General features: G+C 42.6%; 1 protein-coding gene across 1 annotated transcript in view; it reads left to right on the top strand.

The window, feature by feature from the left end:
* MCF2L2 (MCF.2 cell line derived transforming sequence-like 2) overlaps positions 1-18,398 on the top strand; it is a 273,630-nt gene that overhangs the window by 106,640 nt on the left and 148,592 nt on the right. The window contains exons 8-12 of the mRNA XM_061166666.1: positions 3,129-3,253; positions 3,869-3,983; positions 4,592-4,711; positions 12,618-12,809; positions 15,171-15,362. Coding sequence (XP_061022649.1) covers positions 3,129-3,253; positions 3,869-3,983; positions 4,592-4,711; positions 12,618-12,809; positions 15,171-15,362 — 744 coding nt within the window. The remainder of the gene's footprint in view (positions 1-3,128; positions 3,254-3,868; positions 3,984-4,591; positions 4,712-12,617; positions 12,810-15,170; positions 15,363-18,398) is intronic.

The following is an 18,398-nucleotide window of genomic DNA, read 5'->3' as shown; positions in this document are numbered from 1 at the left end:
CCAAATAATAATGGTAATTTTATTTGGAACTTAAAATACCTATATAATCTGATGGTTTTTGAAAACATGTTTCCTAGCTTTGTCCACTCAAAAGAACCTGGAAGCAAAGACACCCTAGTAACAATGCATATGCCAGCTAGCACTCAGATCTTTATTTATAAATATCACTTTCTATCAAAAGAAAGCAAGACTCCTTGGAGAAATAGGAAAATATAAAAGACAAGAAAGGAAAATACAAGGACCTGGAATATTTTGTTTTGCCAAAAACCTAGAAAGGTCCAAAAGATTAATCAAGGCTCAATCAAAAAGGGAGAACCAGCTCAAAGAGGGGCTCACAATGACCAAAGTTGGACACTTTAACCATCAAAAACAATAATGACTACAATTAACTAACATATTAAAAAATAAAAAAATTTGAGTATGTAATAATAACCCCCCAAATAATAGATAACTTATCTAGTGGCCCATACTCTTTTAAAATGTGAGTGATTAAAAGAATAAAAGGCCAAAGAACTGGTCCTGATTAAAGACTAAAGAGATATGACAATTAAATACAGTGTTCAAGTCTAGATTGGACCCTGGATTATAGAAAAAGGAATTTTATAAGGTATGTTACTGGGACAACAGGGGAAATCTGAATATGAAATTTGCATATGAGATATTGTATCAGTATTAAACATCTAGATTTTTTTTTGCTATTGTGGGTATTTAAGAGTCATGCTCTTAGGGCAAAGGGTGCATGATATCGGTGAATGACGTTAGATGGTTCAGAAACAATTTATGGGACAGGGAGAAAAGAAGGAATAGAGGGAAGGAGAGAGAAAGCAAATGTGACAAAATGTGAACAGTTGGTGAATAGGGATGAAAAAGTATATGGGAGTTCTTGGTAAGTCTGTTTTCATTTCAAAATTTTAAAGTTTAAAACATGAAAAGTCTCTCTCTCTCTTTTTTTTTTTTTTTACAGGGAACAGCTAATAAATGTAAACAAATAACAGAGTTAGAAAACCCTAATGAAATAAATGAATAGGGCAACAATCATCAATCATTAGGTTGTATCTGACTTCTGTGCTGATTTGTCAGTGGTCTGCTCTATATAGGTATTAAATATTTTGAATTGTCACCACTGTGAACAAGGACAAACTTCATTTTGGGGTTGGCAACTTACCTTTATGCTGTCCAAGTACCATAGTTCCTCAGTCTTTCCCTCCATGTTTATGACAGGTTTTGGTAACCCTATTGAAGCTTTTCTATAGGGAGAAGGAGAAGGGAAAAGCTAAGAGCATTTACTAATGACTGCTTTTTTCTCCCCCATCATATCTTGTTTTTAATCCATCTGCAACCTAATTTCTTTAGACTATTTTTAATTCATCCAACCTACAAATATTTAATGAGCACTGATGAGATAAGAAATGAGGGCTGATACCTGAGAGTGGAAAAGAAGGGTTATGTCCAGTTCCCAGGCAGGAATACCAGCCAGGTCGCCGACTTGGGGCGTTACCTGGAGAGGACAGAGCCACAGGGTCTGTCCAGAGAATTTTGATCAGAGGAGTCAAATCTGTCATCAGCCCAGATCTTAGGACAAGTTTGCGGCTGGGGGTAGGTAGTGGAGGCCTTCCCAGGGGTGAATCCTGAGGTGAGATGGGGGACAAGGAGCAAAGGTATAAGGTTGAGAGGGCCTGGATTTCTGTGTGACTGGAGTAGAGAGTATAAAACCCTTCCACAGGGAATGAATGTGCTCTGCATCAGTGAGGTTGTTGGTGGCTGGCCTGCAGGAAGAGATTTAATGTTTGTGTGCATCGAGGAGATTGCTTGGTAATTATGGGCCTGTTCTTACCTTTAGGGCATACCAAACCAGCATCTTGAGTGATCCATGAACCAAACCCCAAATTCACACCTGCAAAATTCTAGGCCATAGTCCATCCCTTTTGGCCTGCCTTATATGTAATGATCAGAGCATTGAGAGATCACCTGCACTATGCAAGTAGAGGACTAGAGCCACTGGATTTGGAAGGAGATAACCTGACATCTTCCTCAGTTGCAATGCCCTAAGTCCCCATAGAGAGACTTATTGAGAATAGAATTGACTTGCAAATATGAATCTTCCCATGTCAAACTGAAATTGCTGCTCATCTCCTCTGTACTTTGACAGTTGAACAAGGCCACACTTTGGGGTAGGGGCAGGACTAGCAGGTGTTTATTGATGAGACCAGATGAAGTTTTTTTCATGGTTAACTGTATGGCATCTTCCATCACTTAACATTTGATATCTGTCATTTTCTTATTTCTGGCCACTATCTTGGATTAAAAAACAGATTTTATTAACTAATTATTTTAAATTTATAGTAACGAGATATGCACAAAATTTAAGAGTTGTTGCTTTTGGAGTGGGAACATGGATGGGCTGTGGATATAACACTTGGTTTTTCAATATGTTCATATGCGCATGCTAAGTCACTTTAGTCATGTCTGACTCTTGCGATGCCATGGACTGTAGCCTGCCAGGCTCCTCTGTCCATGGGATTCTCTAGGCATGAATACTGGAGTCGGTTGTCATGCCCTCCTCCAAGGGATCTTCCCGACTCAGGGATGGAACGTGCATCTCTTATGTCTCCTGCATTGACAGGCAGGTTCTCTACCATTAACACCACCTTGGAAGCCCCCTTTCAATATGTAATCTTTTATATATTTTGAATTTTGTATCATGTGTTTGTATTATCTATTAGGAGCAAGTTAATCAATTTAAAAAGCTATAGCTTGACTTCTACTTAGCACTTAATTTGCTAAATATAATAATATAATAAAAATATACTTACCATTGTACTCAGGCTTCCCAGGTGGTGCTAGTGGTAAAGAACCCGAATGCCAATGCAGGAGACATAAGAGACTCGGGTTCGATCCCTGGATTAGGAAGATCCTCTGGAGGAGGCAATGGCACCCCACTCCATTATTCTTGCCTGGAGAATCCCAAGGACAGAGGATCCTGGTGGGCTATAGTTCGTAGGGTCACAAAGAGTCAGACTGTGGCAACTTAGCATACACACATGCACCACTGCACTGCACTCATCTGAAGTCTACCTAGAATTTGCTTTTAATTCCTTCTAAGAGAGACTATATTTTCCTTTCTCTAGGATGAGCTGAAATTACTTGGAAAGCAAGGGGCCACATTGCTGTCATGCATGCAAGAACCAGCAACCAAAAGTCCCACCAGCAAACTCAGTCTCAATGAAGTTGAGAATGTAGCTACCGTGGAAAGGTGAGTGACAAGGGTGGTATCTGCTTTTTCTGGAGAGAATACATAGAACCAGATGATGTGAAACAACCAAAAACAGATTGGAACAGCTGCCAATGGGTCTTGGTGGGGGTCAAGGAAGAAGAATATTTGAGACAACAAAGGAAAAACCATAGTGTCCTTCTGGCATCCATCTACAGAGATCTTTTTATGAGAAAGCCATTCCCTCCTCCTATGATCTGCTTTCATCCCAGGATGTCAAGGAATATGGTAGTATTTACTGAGCCTTCATTGCCAAAAAACTGTTTGGTTAGGTGCTGTGTTTGCACACCTGTCTTCTTAGGTAGAAAGAAATAGGCAGAAAGGTAAGATTACCTGGAGCACATTTTAGAGGTTACCCGGGGCACATTTTAAAGCATGGCAGATGCATCTGAGGTTTCTGCCTAGCGCTGAGGGTATCCTGATTGAAAATGGAAAATAGGGGAACCAGCTGAACTATGAGAAAGTCATAGGTGACACAGACTTCAGTGTGAGGAGATCATCACAATTAGTAACCCTGACTGAAAATATGGGTGTTATCTGCATGAGCCTATGGAAATGAACGCTAATCACATGTCCTTTCTTGTTCTTTCTTGACAGGTTATTAGTTCAGTTGGATGAAACAGAAAAAGCCTTTAGTCAGTTCTGGTCTGAGCATCATCTGAAGCTTAATCAATACCTACAACTACAACACTTTGAACACAATTTTTGTGAGGTGTTATTTTCTTGTTTAATAAAACTTCCTTTTATGGTTCTGTTAGGGGAGTGCATAGTTCAGTGACTTCTGGTTCTCTTTTTCCCCTTGAACTCTGGGTATCAGGCTCCGAATCTTCTTCCTAGTCTAGTCCTTTCCATATGTCTTTGATTCCTCTTCTCACCTTTTTAGTGGGGGTAGCAATGTACCAGAATCCCTTTTTCCCACATGGTATTTCAGTGATGGTTTACCTTCCTTTTTGTTTCAGTGTAGCTTCAACATTCCATCTATACATTGTCTCAGCACCCCCAGGTGTGTGTGTGTTGTTGTTTTTTTTTACATAATTCATTTACTTTAATTGGGGATTAGATGATATGCTTTTAACATTATTATTTGCATTTTAAATTTATTCTTCAGTCATTCATCATATTTATGAGGTATTTATTAAGGCATTTCAGTACCCCCAGCTTAATCTGAAAGCTGATGAGCTGTTTAAAAAAAAGTCTATATAGATATGCACATATCCTGAATCATTTTTGGATTTTCAAGTTGTCTAGAGTATAACAAGCCTATACTTGCAGATGGGATGTCCATTGGCTTATTTCTGGGCTTTCTAATATGTCTTGTAGGTTAAGCTAGCCCTGGACAACTTGTTGGCAGAGCAAGAAGAGTTTTCAGACATCGGAGACAATGTGGTGCATGTGGAACAACTTCTTAAGGAACACAAAAAACTGGAAGGAGAAGGCCAGGTTTGTTTGTTTTTTTCCATTTTTGTGGACTGGGAAGAAGGTCCCTGTGGATGGTGACAGATCATGGCCACTCATTAATTGTTAGAAGGTTGCCAAAAGACACAGGATTGGCCAAATACTGACTTTTTAGTGACCCCACTCCCACCTCCAGGTCCCCAGGGAATTATGCACAGTAACAACTATGAGGAATAATGCAGGCAGTATGGAGTTCTGTTAAGGCTGCCCGAGCACCCAGTTGAGGCTGGAGGCTTAGGTGAGGTGAGAGTTCCAGGTGGCCCTGCCCATTCATTCAGTGACAAGGCTAGGGAGGAAAAGCAGGAAGTAAGGTCACATTGGGTGTGTTAGCCACTGCCGGATGTGGAGGCGGGCTTGGTGGTAAGGAGGGGAAACTTTAAAAGGAGAAACCAGAAAAAAAAAACAACTAGTTTTATAATAAGCAAGATGGTGAAAAAGGGGAAATTGGTCCACGTTAGTTCTGTTGCTACACAGAATTGGTAAAGCTTTCTCCTTTCTCATGCTCAAAGAGTTGTAAATGTCAGACTTGTAAAGGAATAAATGCCTCAATTTCTCATCCCCAAGTTAAACAGTTTCCCAGATTTGTACACAGATCAGCACTTAGGAGTGGGTCTATCTTCAATCTTTACAGATTTGGCTTGTTACAAATTAAGAAAGACCAGTCAGTTCTTACCAGAGAAGTTCCTCTCTGCTTTCCTTTAATTAGGGTCCCTTTTTTGTCTCTTGGGAACTAAGTCTTCTATAGTTGCCATTTCCATTCTGAGCTAATCTGGAGGCATCCTACCTCTAGATTATGGTAGATGGTAATTTCATTGTACTAGAAGTTGACTTCTCAAAGTGTGATCCTCTGGCCAGCAGCATAGATGTCACCTCAGTGAGAACTTATTAGAAATATGGGGAAATCTCAGGCCCCGCCTCAGAATCAAAATCTGCATTTTAATAAGATCTCCAGGGGTTTGACATGCACATTAAAGTTAAGCGTTTGACATTCACATTATTATTAGAGACATTTGCTGTTGTTTGGTTGCCAAGTCGTTTCTGACTCTTTATGACCCTATGGACTGTAGCCCACCAGGCTTCTCTGTCCATGGAATTTTCCAGGCAAGAATACTGGAATAGGTGCCATTTCCTCCTTCAGGGGATCTTCCTGACCCAGGGATTGAACCTGCGTCTCCTACGTTGGTGGGCAGATTCTTTACTGCTGACCCAGTGGGGAAATTCCCTAAAAAAAATGGCAACAAATGTAAGCCAAGGCCACTCTGGCTTTAAGAGCTATCTGTTGTGAGTTCTGAGCTGAAAGTGTTTTGCAGTACATGAGCACACAGGCCCACCTGTGCCTGCAGACTCTCACTCAGCAGTCCCACCTTTCCCTCATGAGCACCCCTGTTATCCATGGTCATTGACAGCTAATCACTTTAGTGCTAAAGGCATGAGTTATGAGGAATGTTTATTAAACAGTGAAAAAAAGCTGAATTTCGTGTATGTAATATCTGTGTCTCTCAGAGTCTCCAAGATCCTCAGTCTCAGAGTCTCAATTTTATGTAATTTTAGTTTTTTTCAAGTGAACTCCTTATTAAATGTGGATACTATGTATTTTCATTTATGTACATTCGTATTTTAGGAAAAATATGCCTCATCAACCCCAGTACCTTCATTTTTTGTTTGAAAAATATGGTTTTATATATAAATACATACACAAAGGTAGCTGCTGATCTGATAGGAAGGTATTCATTCATCACCAGGTATTCCTTGTCCTAGATTCTGTGACTATACTGGTGAACCAGACAGTCAAGACCCTATTTTCACACAAGTTGTGTTCTACCGGGGAGAGACAGGCAAGTGAACAGTAATCAGATAAATCAACGTCAGATAGTGACAAATGAGATGGGGAAAATTACAGGACATGAGAGAAAGTGAGTGGGGGGTGCTACTTTAGTAGTTAGGAAAGGCCTCTCAGACCTTTGATCTGAGATCTAGATAGCCATGCAAAGATTTAGGGAATAGCAGCCAAGGCAGAGAAGCTGCAAGGACAAAGGTCTTGAGGTGGAAACAAGGTTGGGAGTCCCAGTAGTGTGGCTGGACTGTGGTGAGCTAGGAAAGAACAGGTGGGAGCACTGGTGGTGAGGATTAGATTTTATTCTCGGTGGAATGGAAAGCTGTTAGACTGTGCTCTGGGTTGTGTTTTAAGTACTGAGTGTGGATCTCTGCATGACTGCATTCACATTCTCTCTTCTGCCCACCTCCTTAGACTTGTGATCTTTGGACATACTTTAAAAATCGCTGACTCTAGTTAGGGGTGAAACTTGGGGTCACAGGACATCTTTCTTGGGCAACATTCCTGAACCAGCTGGACTCACCCACTGCAGATGACCCACAGAGTCCACACTGGTTTTACCCATTCTGTGCCTTGTTTACCCTGGTTTTTCACTTGTTTTCTAAAGGATGCAGTAGACCTTTCCATTTGCCTTTGAGTGATCCAAACAAAGCCATCTAATCGTAATTAGGACTTTTTAAACATATCTTCACTCAGACTTCTAAGTGGAATTGTTTCTTCAAGTGATATGAGCTTGGCTAATCTCTTTGTCCTGTAAATTGTTAAAGGAAAGAGGTGATGTTTGGATAGAATCTACCAAAATCTGCTTGAGGTTTGTCTTTTCTCAGCAGTTGGGGTCAGCTTCTTTTGAAGCGTAACCACACACTGATCTCTGGGTTGTTGCCAGGTTCCTTATTCTGTGTAGTGGTATCATCCTCACAGGTTACCTCTGAGTCAACTCTCTAACCAGATCCTCTTGCATACTAATTGAACCTGCTCTTTTACCCTGTTCTGATTTGAGGGTTTAATTGTCTTTTGGGTGCTCAGCTCTCATTCTTAGAAGCGATGGTTTCAGTCTCCTTCACTTCTTAAAGCAGAACTTCCTATAGGCTTTTGGCTGTGAGGCATGCTCAGGCCTTTGGTAATGGGCCAGCAAGGAATGGATCCAGACAAAACAGTGAGACCCAACACTTTATCAGCCTTGACATCTCCCTCCAGGGCTAGAGGCCAGGAGTTACTCTACTATGTCCGAGAAGGCAGATCATTAACCTAGAGATATAATGTAGCTGGAAGGGCTACATGAGAGATATAATGTAGCTGGAAGAGCTACATGACTTTTTTTCGTAGTGGAAATTTTCAAGCACACAAAAAAGTAGATTGGCTAGTACAAGGGACCCCCATGTGTCTACAGCTCAGTTCCAACAACCATTAACTTTCTGCCTTTCTTGTTTCACCTGGCTCATTTCCCCATGCATGCACTCCACTCCTCTGCTGTTACTATCTGTGGATCTGTTCTGGGTTCCCTGATATGGCAGCATCACCCCTTCTTCACCATTTACTTCTACAGTAGACATGCCCATCTTCCATTATAGCAGTAGAGTCTTTGGTGGGTGGGGGGTATGATGACTTGTTATTACAATAAAGGATTTGAATTACAAGCTGCAACTTGACTATCCAGACTTCTGAAATTTTCAGCATCTGAAAGATGCCAGGCAGACTTATGATCAGAGTGCTAGATTTCAGCTATTTCTTTCTTATTATTTCTTTTTTTACTTTGGAGGTTTTGTTCCCTGATTACCTTGAGCAGAAGCTGTATAGACTGAAAAACAAGCTGCAATCTGGAGGTTTTGCAGTTAAGTTCTTTGCAGGCAACTAAAGGATTTGATAGTCATGGCTGTACAGCCATTATTCTAGCACGTGTGGGGAGACCATGTGGACTGGAAGGTGGTAAGACACAGGCCTTGGAGTCAGATGGAACTGGATTCAAATCTCGGCTCTGACAACCACCAACTGTGTGACACTGGTCAAGTTTCTTAGCCTTTCTGGATGTATCCTCTCATCTATAAAATGGATAACAATGATTCCTACCTCACAGGAATCCCTGGAAAGGTGAATTAACCTGATGTATGGTAAGGACTTAGTGAGTGCCTGGAACGTAGTAGGTGGTCAGAGCTTAGAAGCTATTAATAATATCCATTCATTTCAGTAATTTTCCAGCCATCTGGTATTGACTCATGTGTTGTATTTATGGATCTCTTCCCCAAATCTATTTGGACCTATTACTCACATCTTTCCTCCAACATTGCAAGAGTTTTAAGAACAGTTCTGAAGGTGTGATGCAGCATGCCAAATTCGGGGCAGCTGTGACCACCACAGGACGCCTGGGGAGCATTCATTGGTAAAATTCCCTGGGCCCAGAAAACTTGCACTATTCTTAATAAATTAGGTGCTGGACTTAGAAAAAAAAGTCAACAGAGATTTCCTGGCCAAGTTTTCCTGCTTCTATATTTGGCTAAAGTCAGACAGGTTCAATCAACCAAATGAGGTCTCTGAGCTCGGGCAGGACAAGCACAGCCATTTTTCTCTGTGTGTGTTGGCCGCAGCTAGATTCTGGAGCCAGACTGCTTGAGTTTGAAGCCTGGCTCTTCTCTTTCCTACCCGGGTCACCTTGGGCCATTGTGTCTCCACTCTTCTTTTGTAAAACACCCCCCTACATTAAAGGTTTATTGTGAAGAGTTAAAGGAATAGTTAATGTAAACATTTAGAACAGTACTTAGCATATGGTAAGCTCTCAGTGAATGTTTTTATTGATATCACAGAGGTGGTGGGGAAAATTCTGGGCTGTAGAATGTTTCCTAGGTTCAATCTTCAGTGGCTGAGCAGTTCTACTTCTTATATTCATCCTGTAAATATTTATTGATTTCCTACCATGCCACATACTGCTCTGAGCTCTGGACACAGGAGTGAGCAAAACAGTCCAAAATCACTGCCCAGGGAATTAGCATTGTAACCTTCTTTGAGTGATGGTGTCCAATGTGTCTATCTGGGCCTTTGCTGTTTTAAATAAGTGCACTGGGTATTTGTCCCTAAGTTCTTCTGAATAACCCTGCTTGATTCATATAATTTTATTCCCATATCATTATCCCAAAATAATAATCCTTTGTTTTGCACAACAGTCATTTGTTCTTAAGTACCTAATATGTGCTGTGTACTCTTAAAGAGCAGCTGAAAAAGAGCTGGTGCATGCCAAGTGTCTGTGGGATAATCGGGCAGTAGATAGCTGATCACAACACAGTCAAGTTCATGTTCTGGTTGAAAAAGGCATAGAGTGTTATGGGAGCACAGAGGAGGGGCATCAGTATAAAATGGTGGAGTCAGAGAAAGTTTCCTGAAGTAGATGAACTCTGAAGGGTGGTTTGGAGTTAGTTCCAGAGTAGTGTGGGTACGTGGGTAGGGGTGAGGAGGTAAGGGGAGGGTTGATGAGGGAAGGATGGGGCTTTCTAGGCAGAAAGAGTGAGTAGAGAAGGTATGGAGGCTCAAAATCATCTGACTGTTTGGAGAACTACAAAGGAGTCATTAGTCCAGTTACAACAGAGGACAGGGTGACAGAGTGAACAAGGAGGAGGCACAGGTGTGAACCAGGTAGTGAAAGACCTTTTGTGCATTCCTCAGGAGTTTGAACTTCCTCCTGAAGACGGTAGGGAGCCAGGAAAGGATCTGAGGCTCTCAAGTGATATAGACATGAATAGACATCATGAGAGAATTGCTGCTTCATCAGCAGTGTGGAGCATGACTTGAAGGAGAGTTTAAAGGAAATCAAGGAGACCAGCTATCCCAGTCAGAAAGCACCAAGGTTTGCACACACAGTGACAAGGAGGTGGTAGGGAAGGGCTCAGAGTTCTAAAGGTATTAAGAAGGAGGTGTGTTCTGTGGGACTTGGTGAATGATTGACTGGATAGGAAGCAGGGGCTTTAAAATTGTTGAAATCATAAACCACTGTAAATTAATAGAGTGTCACATTGTCATCATCTGGGGTCATCATGCTTCCTTGTGTTACTATGAAAAGCTAAACCAGGACAAATGCGGCAGCTTGGATGCCCAACATGGTCGGTGAGGGTGTGAGTGGGCCTTCTGTCCTGAGGCCTTTGAGGATATGGCAGTCCTCTGTCTTGACTCAGGTCAGTGTCGTTCACACAATTCCAGCCAAGCAGATCACTGAATCCCCTGGTTCATTGGTTCATTTGTTCTTTTATCTTATTGGCCAAATACTTATGGGATGCTTGCTAAGTGATCTCAGGAAGCTTATGTAATGGTGGGCATTGGTGGAAGAAGAAGGAGTCATATATTAAAGTAAAGAAAGAAAATACTTTAAGATAGAGGTGAGTGGTTTTAAAAAATGAAAACAGAGAGAGTGAGCGGGCCTGGGAGGAGTTTGGCTAAGAGCTTCGACCTGGGAGGAACATCCCAGGGAAGGGTGCCGAGATAGCAGCTAGTTGGTTGCTCACCTGGATTACTGCAGTCGCACTGTAACTGGTCTCCTTGCTTTCCCTATTCTCTGCCATTTTTGACACCACAGCTGAAGCAATCCTTTCAAAAATATGAATAAGATCCTCTCCTCAAAACCCTCTAGCACACCCCATGTCATAATGAGTAAGAGACAAAGCACCCACAATGGCAGCAAGGCCCTCCCTGGTCAGACCCTCTTCTTTCCTCTCTAATCATGTCTCATCCTTTCCTCCCTGCTTTCTCTGCTACAGCCCCAGTGGCTTCCTCCTGCTGCCTGAACATGTCAAACATGCTCCCATCTTTCTGCCAAGTGCTGCATGGTTGTCCCTCACTTTAGGTTTTGGCTCTTGTGTCATGTTGGTGGCCTCTGCCTGGCATAAACCAGAATTCCAGACTCTCAGAAGAAAGCAGGTCTTCAACATAAAACGTACTCTTTGCACAAACAGTTTAGGTATCATGAGTCACTCTTTTTTTAAAAAAAATTTTGGGGGGGCTGCTCTGGGTCTTCATTGCAGTTCACAGGCTTCTCATTGAAGTGGCTTCTCTTATGGAGCACAGGTGCTAGGCATGCAGGCTCAGTAGTTGCAGCTTGAGGGCTCTAGAGCACAGACTTGGTAGTTGTGTCACCTGGGCTTAGTTGCTCCACGGCATGTGGAATCTTCTCAGACCAGGGACTGAACCCATGCCGCCTGCACTGGCAGTCAGATTCTTATCCACTGTACCTCGAGTTGACTCAGGGAAGTCCCTTGAGTCATTCTAATTAAGGATGATAGGAACCCTCCTGACTTTCCCAGGTGCTAGCCAAGGACCAGCCTTGCAGACAGACCTTTCTAAGGACGACAGTCTCAGGCTGCTGTGCTAACTTTTCTGCCTCAATAATATATGATGAATAAATTAAAAACAGGAAAACACGGCACATGTGGTTAGAACAAAACAAGCTGTGCAGAAAGAGGTAGGAGATGCGGTTGCTGATCAGATGTGTCGAGAGCAGTCAGGCACCTTGTGGACTGCAAGAAACAGCTTAGACAAACATATTTCTTAAGTCTCATGATCTCTCCATAGGATTGCCCAAACCAGATCTTCTACCATTGTCTCAACTTCAATTCACTCTCCTCTCTTCTCGGGGCAACATATCTATCCCTTTTCCTTTCCCATTCAGTTGACAGGATAATTCAGTCTCCAATTCTGTCCAGTGTAACACTTCATGCTCTTCTGCCCTGGAACTTATCACAGTTGTAATAAGTTAATTATTTGTATAATTCATTTAGTATCTGAGTTCTCCACTGAACTGAAAAATCCTAGCTTGTTAATGCTATATCCTCAGTGCCTAACCCAGAACTCAACAAATATCTGAATGAATGACTTACTCTTCTTCAGAGTGCAGATGACCCTGGACTAGGCTAGACCTCCTGGGGACCTTGACCCACCCCAGTGCTTTCCCATGCTCTCAGCCTAAAACCTGATCACCATCTCCCTAGCCTCTCCCCATATTTGAAACACACAGTGCCAGGCAAATCCAAGCCTCACCATGACTCAGCTTCTGATGCTTGGCTGTGGATGTTCACTTTGCAGGAGTTCTTGGAAAAGGCCCAGCTGCTTGCAGTAATTGGGGACCAGCTTATCCAAAGCCACCATTATGCAGTGGACTCCATCAGACCCAGGTGTGCGGAGCTCAGGCACCTTTGTGATGACTTCATCAATGAAAACAAAAAGAAACATGACATATTAGAAAAGTCCTTGGAGTTGCATAGAAGGTTGGACAAGGTGAGCAAAACTAAGCCGTGACCATGATGTATGCAAAATGTCCTGTGAAGCAGTCTTAATCATATTTGCCCTCCCTACCTCTCGTTATTGTTCAGAAGATAAAGTGCTTCATGTGGAACAGCACTCAAGAGACATTAAAAACTGCACCAATCCGAAGTTATAGAAGTATTGAAGGTGAAAAATGCCCTAGCCATCCACCACATCCCATTTGAATGAAAAAAAATCCATGTCTTCTGTGTGGATTCAGACTTAAAGTGTGTTTTGACCTGGCCTGGCCCTTCTTAATATCCCATCAAGTGTACAGAGAACCAAGCACTATACTTGCAAAGTGCTTCTCCTCATTAAAGGCATCAGATTGTGAATCCTTTTAAAGAAACCTAAGTAATAATGACCATTATACACTCCTACCATATATTGAGCACCTACTATGTTCCTACCGGGGCATAATTGCATCATCTATCTAATCCTTAATGTAACCTGTGAGGAAGATAATAATGGCCTCATTTAAGAGATAGAAATTGATATTCAACATAGTTGAATGGGTCAATGAGTCACAGCATTTAGTACATAAGGTGAGTGTGCTATAATTGCAGATTTCCTGATGGACCACTCTGGAGACTCTGGTTCAGTAAGTCTGGGATGATGCCCAGAAATCAGTATTTTCATCAAGTGTCCAGGTGATTTGATGCGGGTGGTACCTAGACAACACTGAGGAATCCTGGAATAAAAGGTTGCCCAAGACCATACACGGGGTAATTAGGGGATTGCAGATTTGAGGTCAGGATGGCCAAATTCCAAGACTGCAACTCTGTATGCAGAGTGCTCATGGGCAGGGGGTGCCTCCCCCCACACCCCGCTACCCTTCAGCGGTGATCTCTGAGGCAGGTGGCCAGTCAGCAGGGGCCGTGACTTCTGGAGCCTTCCCTGTCAGCTGTTCCAGCCAACACAGGGCTCATACCATGAGTCAGCATGCTCCATTCCCACATTTGTTTCTCTCTGATAGCTGGGAGCTCCCGCCCAGGCTGTTTACATCATCCCGTTGCCAAAGGGATTTTAGTGTCAGGAAATACAGCTGCTCCAGAAGCAAGTGGCTCAGAAGGGCCTGGAGTAGAGCCTGCGCTGTGTACTGTGCTCTTAGCAAGGTTAGCTAGCTGCTGTTTCCCTCACTCCATTTCTGCTCCAGACATAATAGCCTAATGCTATCTGTCAAGGGTGTGTGTGTGTGTGAACAAGTAGCTGCTGTGACTCTGCAGAAGACCCCATCCTAGAGTTTTCTGCAGATATAGGCATGATTTTAAAGAGAAAGTTTTTACAGTATGTATCAAAGCATAATTTCATATTATTTTGAAAATCCAAAAATATCAGGAAGAGGAAAACAGTTATTCATGGACACTACTTACATTCCACTCCCCTCCTGATCCCCACACAGTGGGAATCATTCGTTTTAATATATCTTTATGTGATTTCTTTGTTATTCTAAAAGTAATACACATTCAGTGTAGGTAATTTAGGGGAAAAGTCAAGACAGACTTAAGTTGCCTATACGCACTTAGAGATAACTACTTTGGAGCTCCCTTTGGATCTTTTTTCCTCTGTACAGTTAGTTTACATAGCCCTTTAGGTGACACAGTAAATGGGAATGCAGATGTACTTGCAAGGGCAGCTTCTTTTCATATAAATATTCAGACAGCACAAGGGCCCCTGTCTTTCTGTTTAAGTTTTTTAAAAATTAAGTTGTTAGAATTCTTTACCTATGTGATTTCATCCCAACATTCTGGAAAGTTTTAGTACTGCTGTCCTGAGTCAAGAGTTTTGCATCCTTAGATTCTTCCCTTGGAAAGACAAATAGAAATGTGGACAGAGGGAAATGTTATTCTTGTTAAAAGAGATATTCCCTCTGTCAGGAGGGCATGGAGGGCCCAGGTCTGAAGCCTCATTTTTCACTCTGTGTTCTTGTAACCAATTAAGATGCAACAAAAGTGGCCTAGAGGTTAGACCCAAAAAGCCATTGGTTGTATTTTTCTATGGTTAGACCAAACATAGAAATAACTCAGCTCTCTCCTCTTAGAGATGTGGCAATTACTGTCAGTGGATAAGAATGTTTATGTGATGTATTTTTTGATTAAGTGGCTTTCCTGAAAAGTGTGTAGATATAAAATTGATTTGGGCTTGTCCACCTCATGGTTATATTTACAGTGGTTGGACCTCTAAACTTGATACGGGATGACATGGTATCCCATGACAATTGCCTATTGTCTCAGAATCCTTGTGGACCCCATATGAGCTTAGACCTCCTGAGGATGGTGGTGGCTGAGCTGTGGGCAGGCTAACTGCACAGAGCACTGTGTTTCTTTCCAAAAGGTCAGCCAGTGGTGTGAAGCAGGAATCTACCTCTTGGCTTCCCAAGCTGTAGACAAGTGCCAGTCCCGAGAGGGCGTTGACATTGCTTTGAATGACATTGAGACATTCCTGGGCACAGCGAAGGAGTACCAGTTGCCCAGTTCCAAGGACTTTTACAACCAGTATGAGCTGATGCTCACTCTTGATATAAAGGTAATGTTTCTGAGTTATTTTGATCCATGGTTGGGAAAGGGGTGTGGGGGGACATTGCATGTTGCCTAAGAAAATTTATGTTGGATGTACTGAGCAGATTAACCAGTTTTTGAGCTCTCAGGTGGCCTTAGACTCCTGGTCTGTGCTTCCTGGAAAACTGACCCTTCATGGCTTGATTCAAATAACTTTCAGTCATTCATTTCTCTGCAAATACTTATGAGCATCTCTGACATATCATGCTCTGTGCTGAAGGCCGAGGACACAATTATGAGCAGAAATAGATGTGGTTCCATCCTTCACTGAACTTACAGTTTATGTACGGGAGAGGCTGACATGAATAAATATCAAATACAAAACACAAAATTGTATTGCAAACTAAGATAAGTGCTTTGGAGGATGTATTCAGGGTTCTACTGGGTATGTAACAGAGGAACTTGACCTGGACTGAGGGTCAGAAAAGTTCCATGGGAAGATTCACTTGAGCCAAGGCCCAGAAAATGAACAGAGAAGATGGGAGAGGCTTTCCAGATTGAAGGATCAGCATGTGCAAGGTTTCAGGGCTGAAGGGAGCCTGACACAAGTTCAGAACCCCAAATTCAGAACAGCTGGAGTACAGAACACAAATAGTGTTTGGGGTGAGATTAGAGAGGGGTAGATGAGGTGGGACTTTGTGGGGCATATGGAGGAGTTTGGTCTTTATTCTGAGAACCACCGAAGGATTTAAGTAGGGGAATAACTGGATCAGATTTGCATCTCGAGAGGAGCACTTGTGAAGCCAACAGAATTATAGATGGTACACTTTCCGTTTAGAGCCATATCACCTTGTATGTACTTCTGCTGAAGGGGCTTTTTTTAACCTCTTTTGAGTCATGGACCTTTTTGAGAATCTGATACATATATTTTTAGGGTTCTGTACTCTCAGAATGATTGAATGGAACTTGATGTAGGTACTGTTTACAAAGATATGGGCAGAATTTAGGAAACCCAATATGGATGGTGAAGCACTCTGGACTAGCGAGAAGCAGGGAACAGTTACCATCACTAAACCTGAAAGACAAAGGGGAACTCAAGAAGCACTGTAGCTGTGGCTGTAAGAGAGATAGCCAGTAAGAGCTGTGGCCTTGAGCAGAGGAATGCTGCCACTGGTGGGGAAATCTATAGCCCTACTTTTCTCTCCCTCTCAGATTTCCTAGTGGTACATCTCACTGGCCAAATCCAACTAAAAGTCCATGGGCCGCTAGTGAGCCCATCTGATGGAGACAGTAGAGGTCAGCTTCCTGGAACACAGAGCGTTATAGAGAAGATGTAATGGGGGAGCAAACAAGGAATGCCCAGTATGTGTAATTTTTATGATTAATTTTAAGGGAACACCTTGAAGGATATCCATGGATCCAGGCTAAGATCCTTTGCTCCAAAATGATACATAGCAAACTGCATTCTAGTTACTTATTTTTAATGTCTGTGTTGTTTATTATACTGGGAGCTGCAGTGAGGCAAGAGCCTCATCCACCTCTGTGTTCCTGTGCCTAGCCTGTGCCTAGTATCTTACAGTCCACGTTTGTTGAACAAATGGGCAGGCAGGTGGCAGAGTGGACCAGGTATAGTGAGAGCAGCTCAGTGTGGGGCTGTGCCTCAGTGATAGTCTTTCCTTGACTCCTCCTGGTGGGTTTTGGTGTTAAGATATGATCTTGAAGTGGTGTTGGGTGTAGTTAGGTTGGTCCCCTTTTCGTAACACAAGGACCCTTCTACTTCCCTGCAGAGAGGACAAGGAGAAGGTGCATCTAGCGTCTGTGCTATATTATAGACCCAGGATTTGGTAGCCTCAGATTGTATTCCCAAAGCAAAACAGTCTCATTTAGCTCCACATCCATTAGCTGCACAAACAAGTTTATCAGGTCAACCAGGGAGACTTGTGGCCACAGTTGCCATTTTTGTCAACACTGGCAAACTTTATAACCACATCTCCCACCAGAAAATGAATAAAGCTTAATAAGCCACTTCTGGGAAATAGGCAGAAACATAGAGGAAGGAGGGAGGAGACCAGAAGAGAAATTTATTTTAAAAACCCAAAATGTATGCTCCAAGTCCCCCAAACCCATTTTTTTCTTCTCTTGGTTTGGAGTAAAATTCTAGATGTTAATGTTCAGATATCCTATTCTGTCAGAGAGTTTTATCCACTGAGGAGTAATGACTTGGTTGTCAAAATGGGTATTTATTGACATAGAAATAATCCTCATTATATGCATACACACACATTGGTTTAGATACATGTATCTCCTTAGGTGGACAGTTGGTTCCAGGCATCAAAACAAGACCCCACCCACCTCTGAGTGGGTGAGCACACTCACCTCTGAGATCTTAGTTTCTCATACCATTCTCCAGTAAAAGAGAACTGGGCTCCCTGGAGAAATGGCCATATCTAGGACTAGGAAAGGAAATATACAAAATGATCCTAGAGAGGGATATCAAGATGGCAGAGTAGAGGGATACAAAGTTCACCTCTCCCAAAAAACACATCAAGATTACATCTACACGTGGAACAATTCTCACTGAAAACCACAATGAGACTGGCAGAAAGACACTTATACAACCAAAGCTGTAAGAAAGATCCACATGGAATTAGGTCAGGACCATACCCCTGGGAGGGGACACAAAAAAGGAGGGGGATTACATAGGCCTTTTAGGGAGTGAGCAGTTTGAACCGCATATGGGCACCCCAGCCCTGGGATCTGACACAGGGAAGTGTCCCCTTAGTTGGTTTGAAAACTCCTGCGAACAAGGTGGATGAAGCACATTGAAATTTCCCAGGATTCTAGCTAGTTTCCTGTGACTGCACCAATGACTGACTCAGCCCAAGCTAAGTGCTCACTTGGCTGCTCTCGCTCTCTGTGGCGCAGCTTAACACTAGGGCAAGAGCTGCCACAGCTTTTGGAAGAGTAGTGTTGTGGGGGTTTGGGGGGGAGTGGCTCAGACCTGCACAGCACCCAAACTGGGGCGAGGGAAGCCATTACTGGTGCTCATGGAGGAGGCAGATCC

The sequence above is a fragment of the Dama dama genome, chromosome 19, assembly GCF_033118175.1.
Source record: "Dama dama isolate Ldn47 chromosome 19, ASM3311817v1, whole genome shotgun sequence".
Lineage (NCBI taxonomy): Eukaryota > Metazoa > Chordata > Mammalia > Artiodactyla > Cervidae > Dama > Dama dama.
The sequence above is the reverse complement of the archived record's forward strand: the minus strand, read 5'-3'. Positions and strand labels throughout refer to the sequence as shown.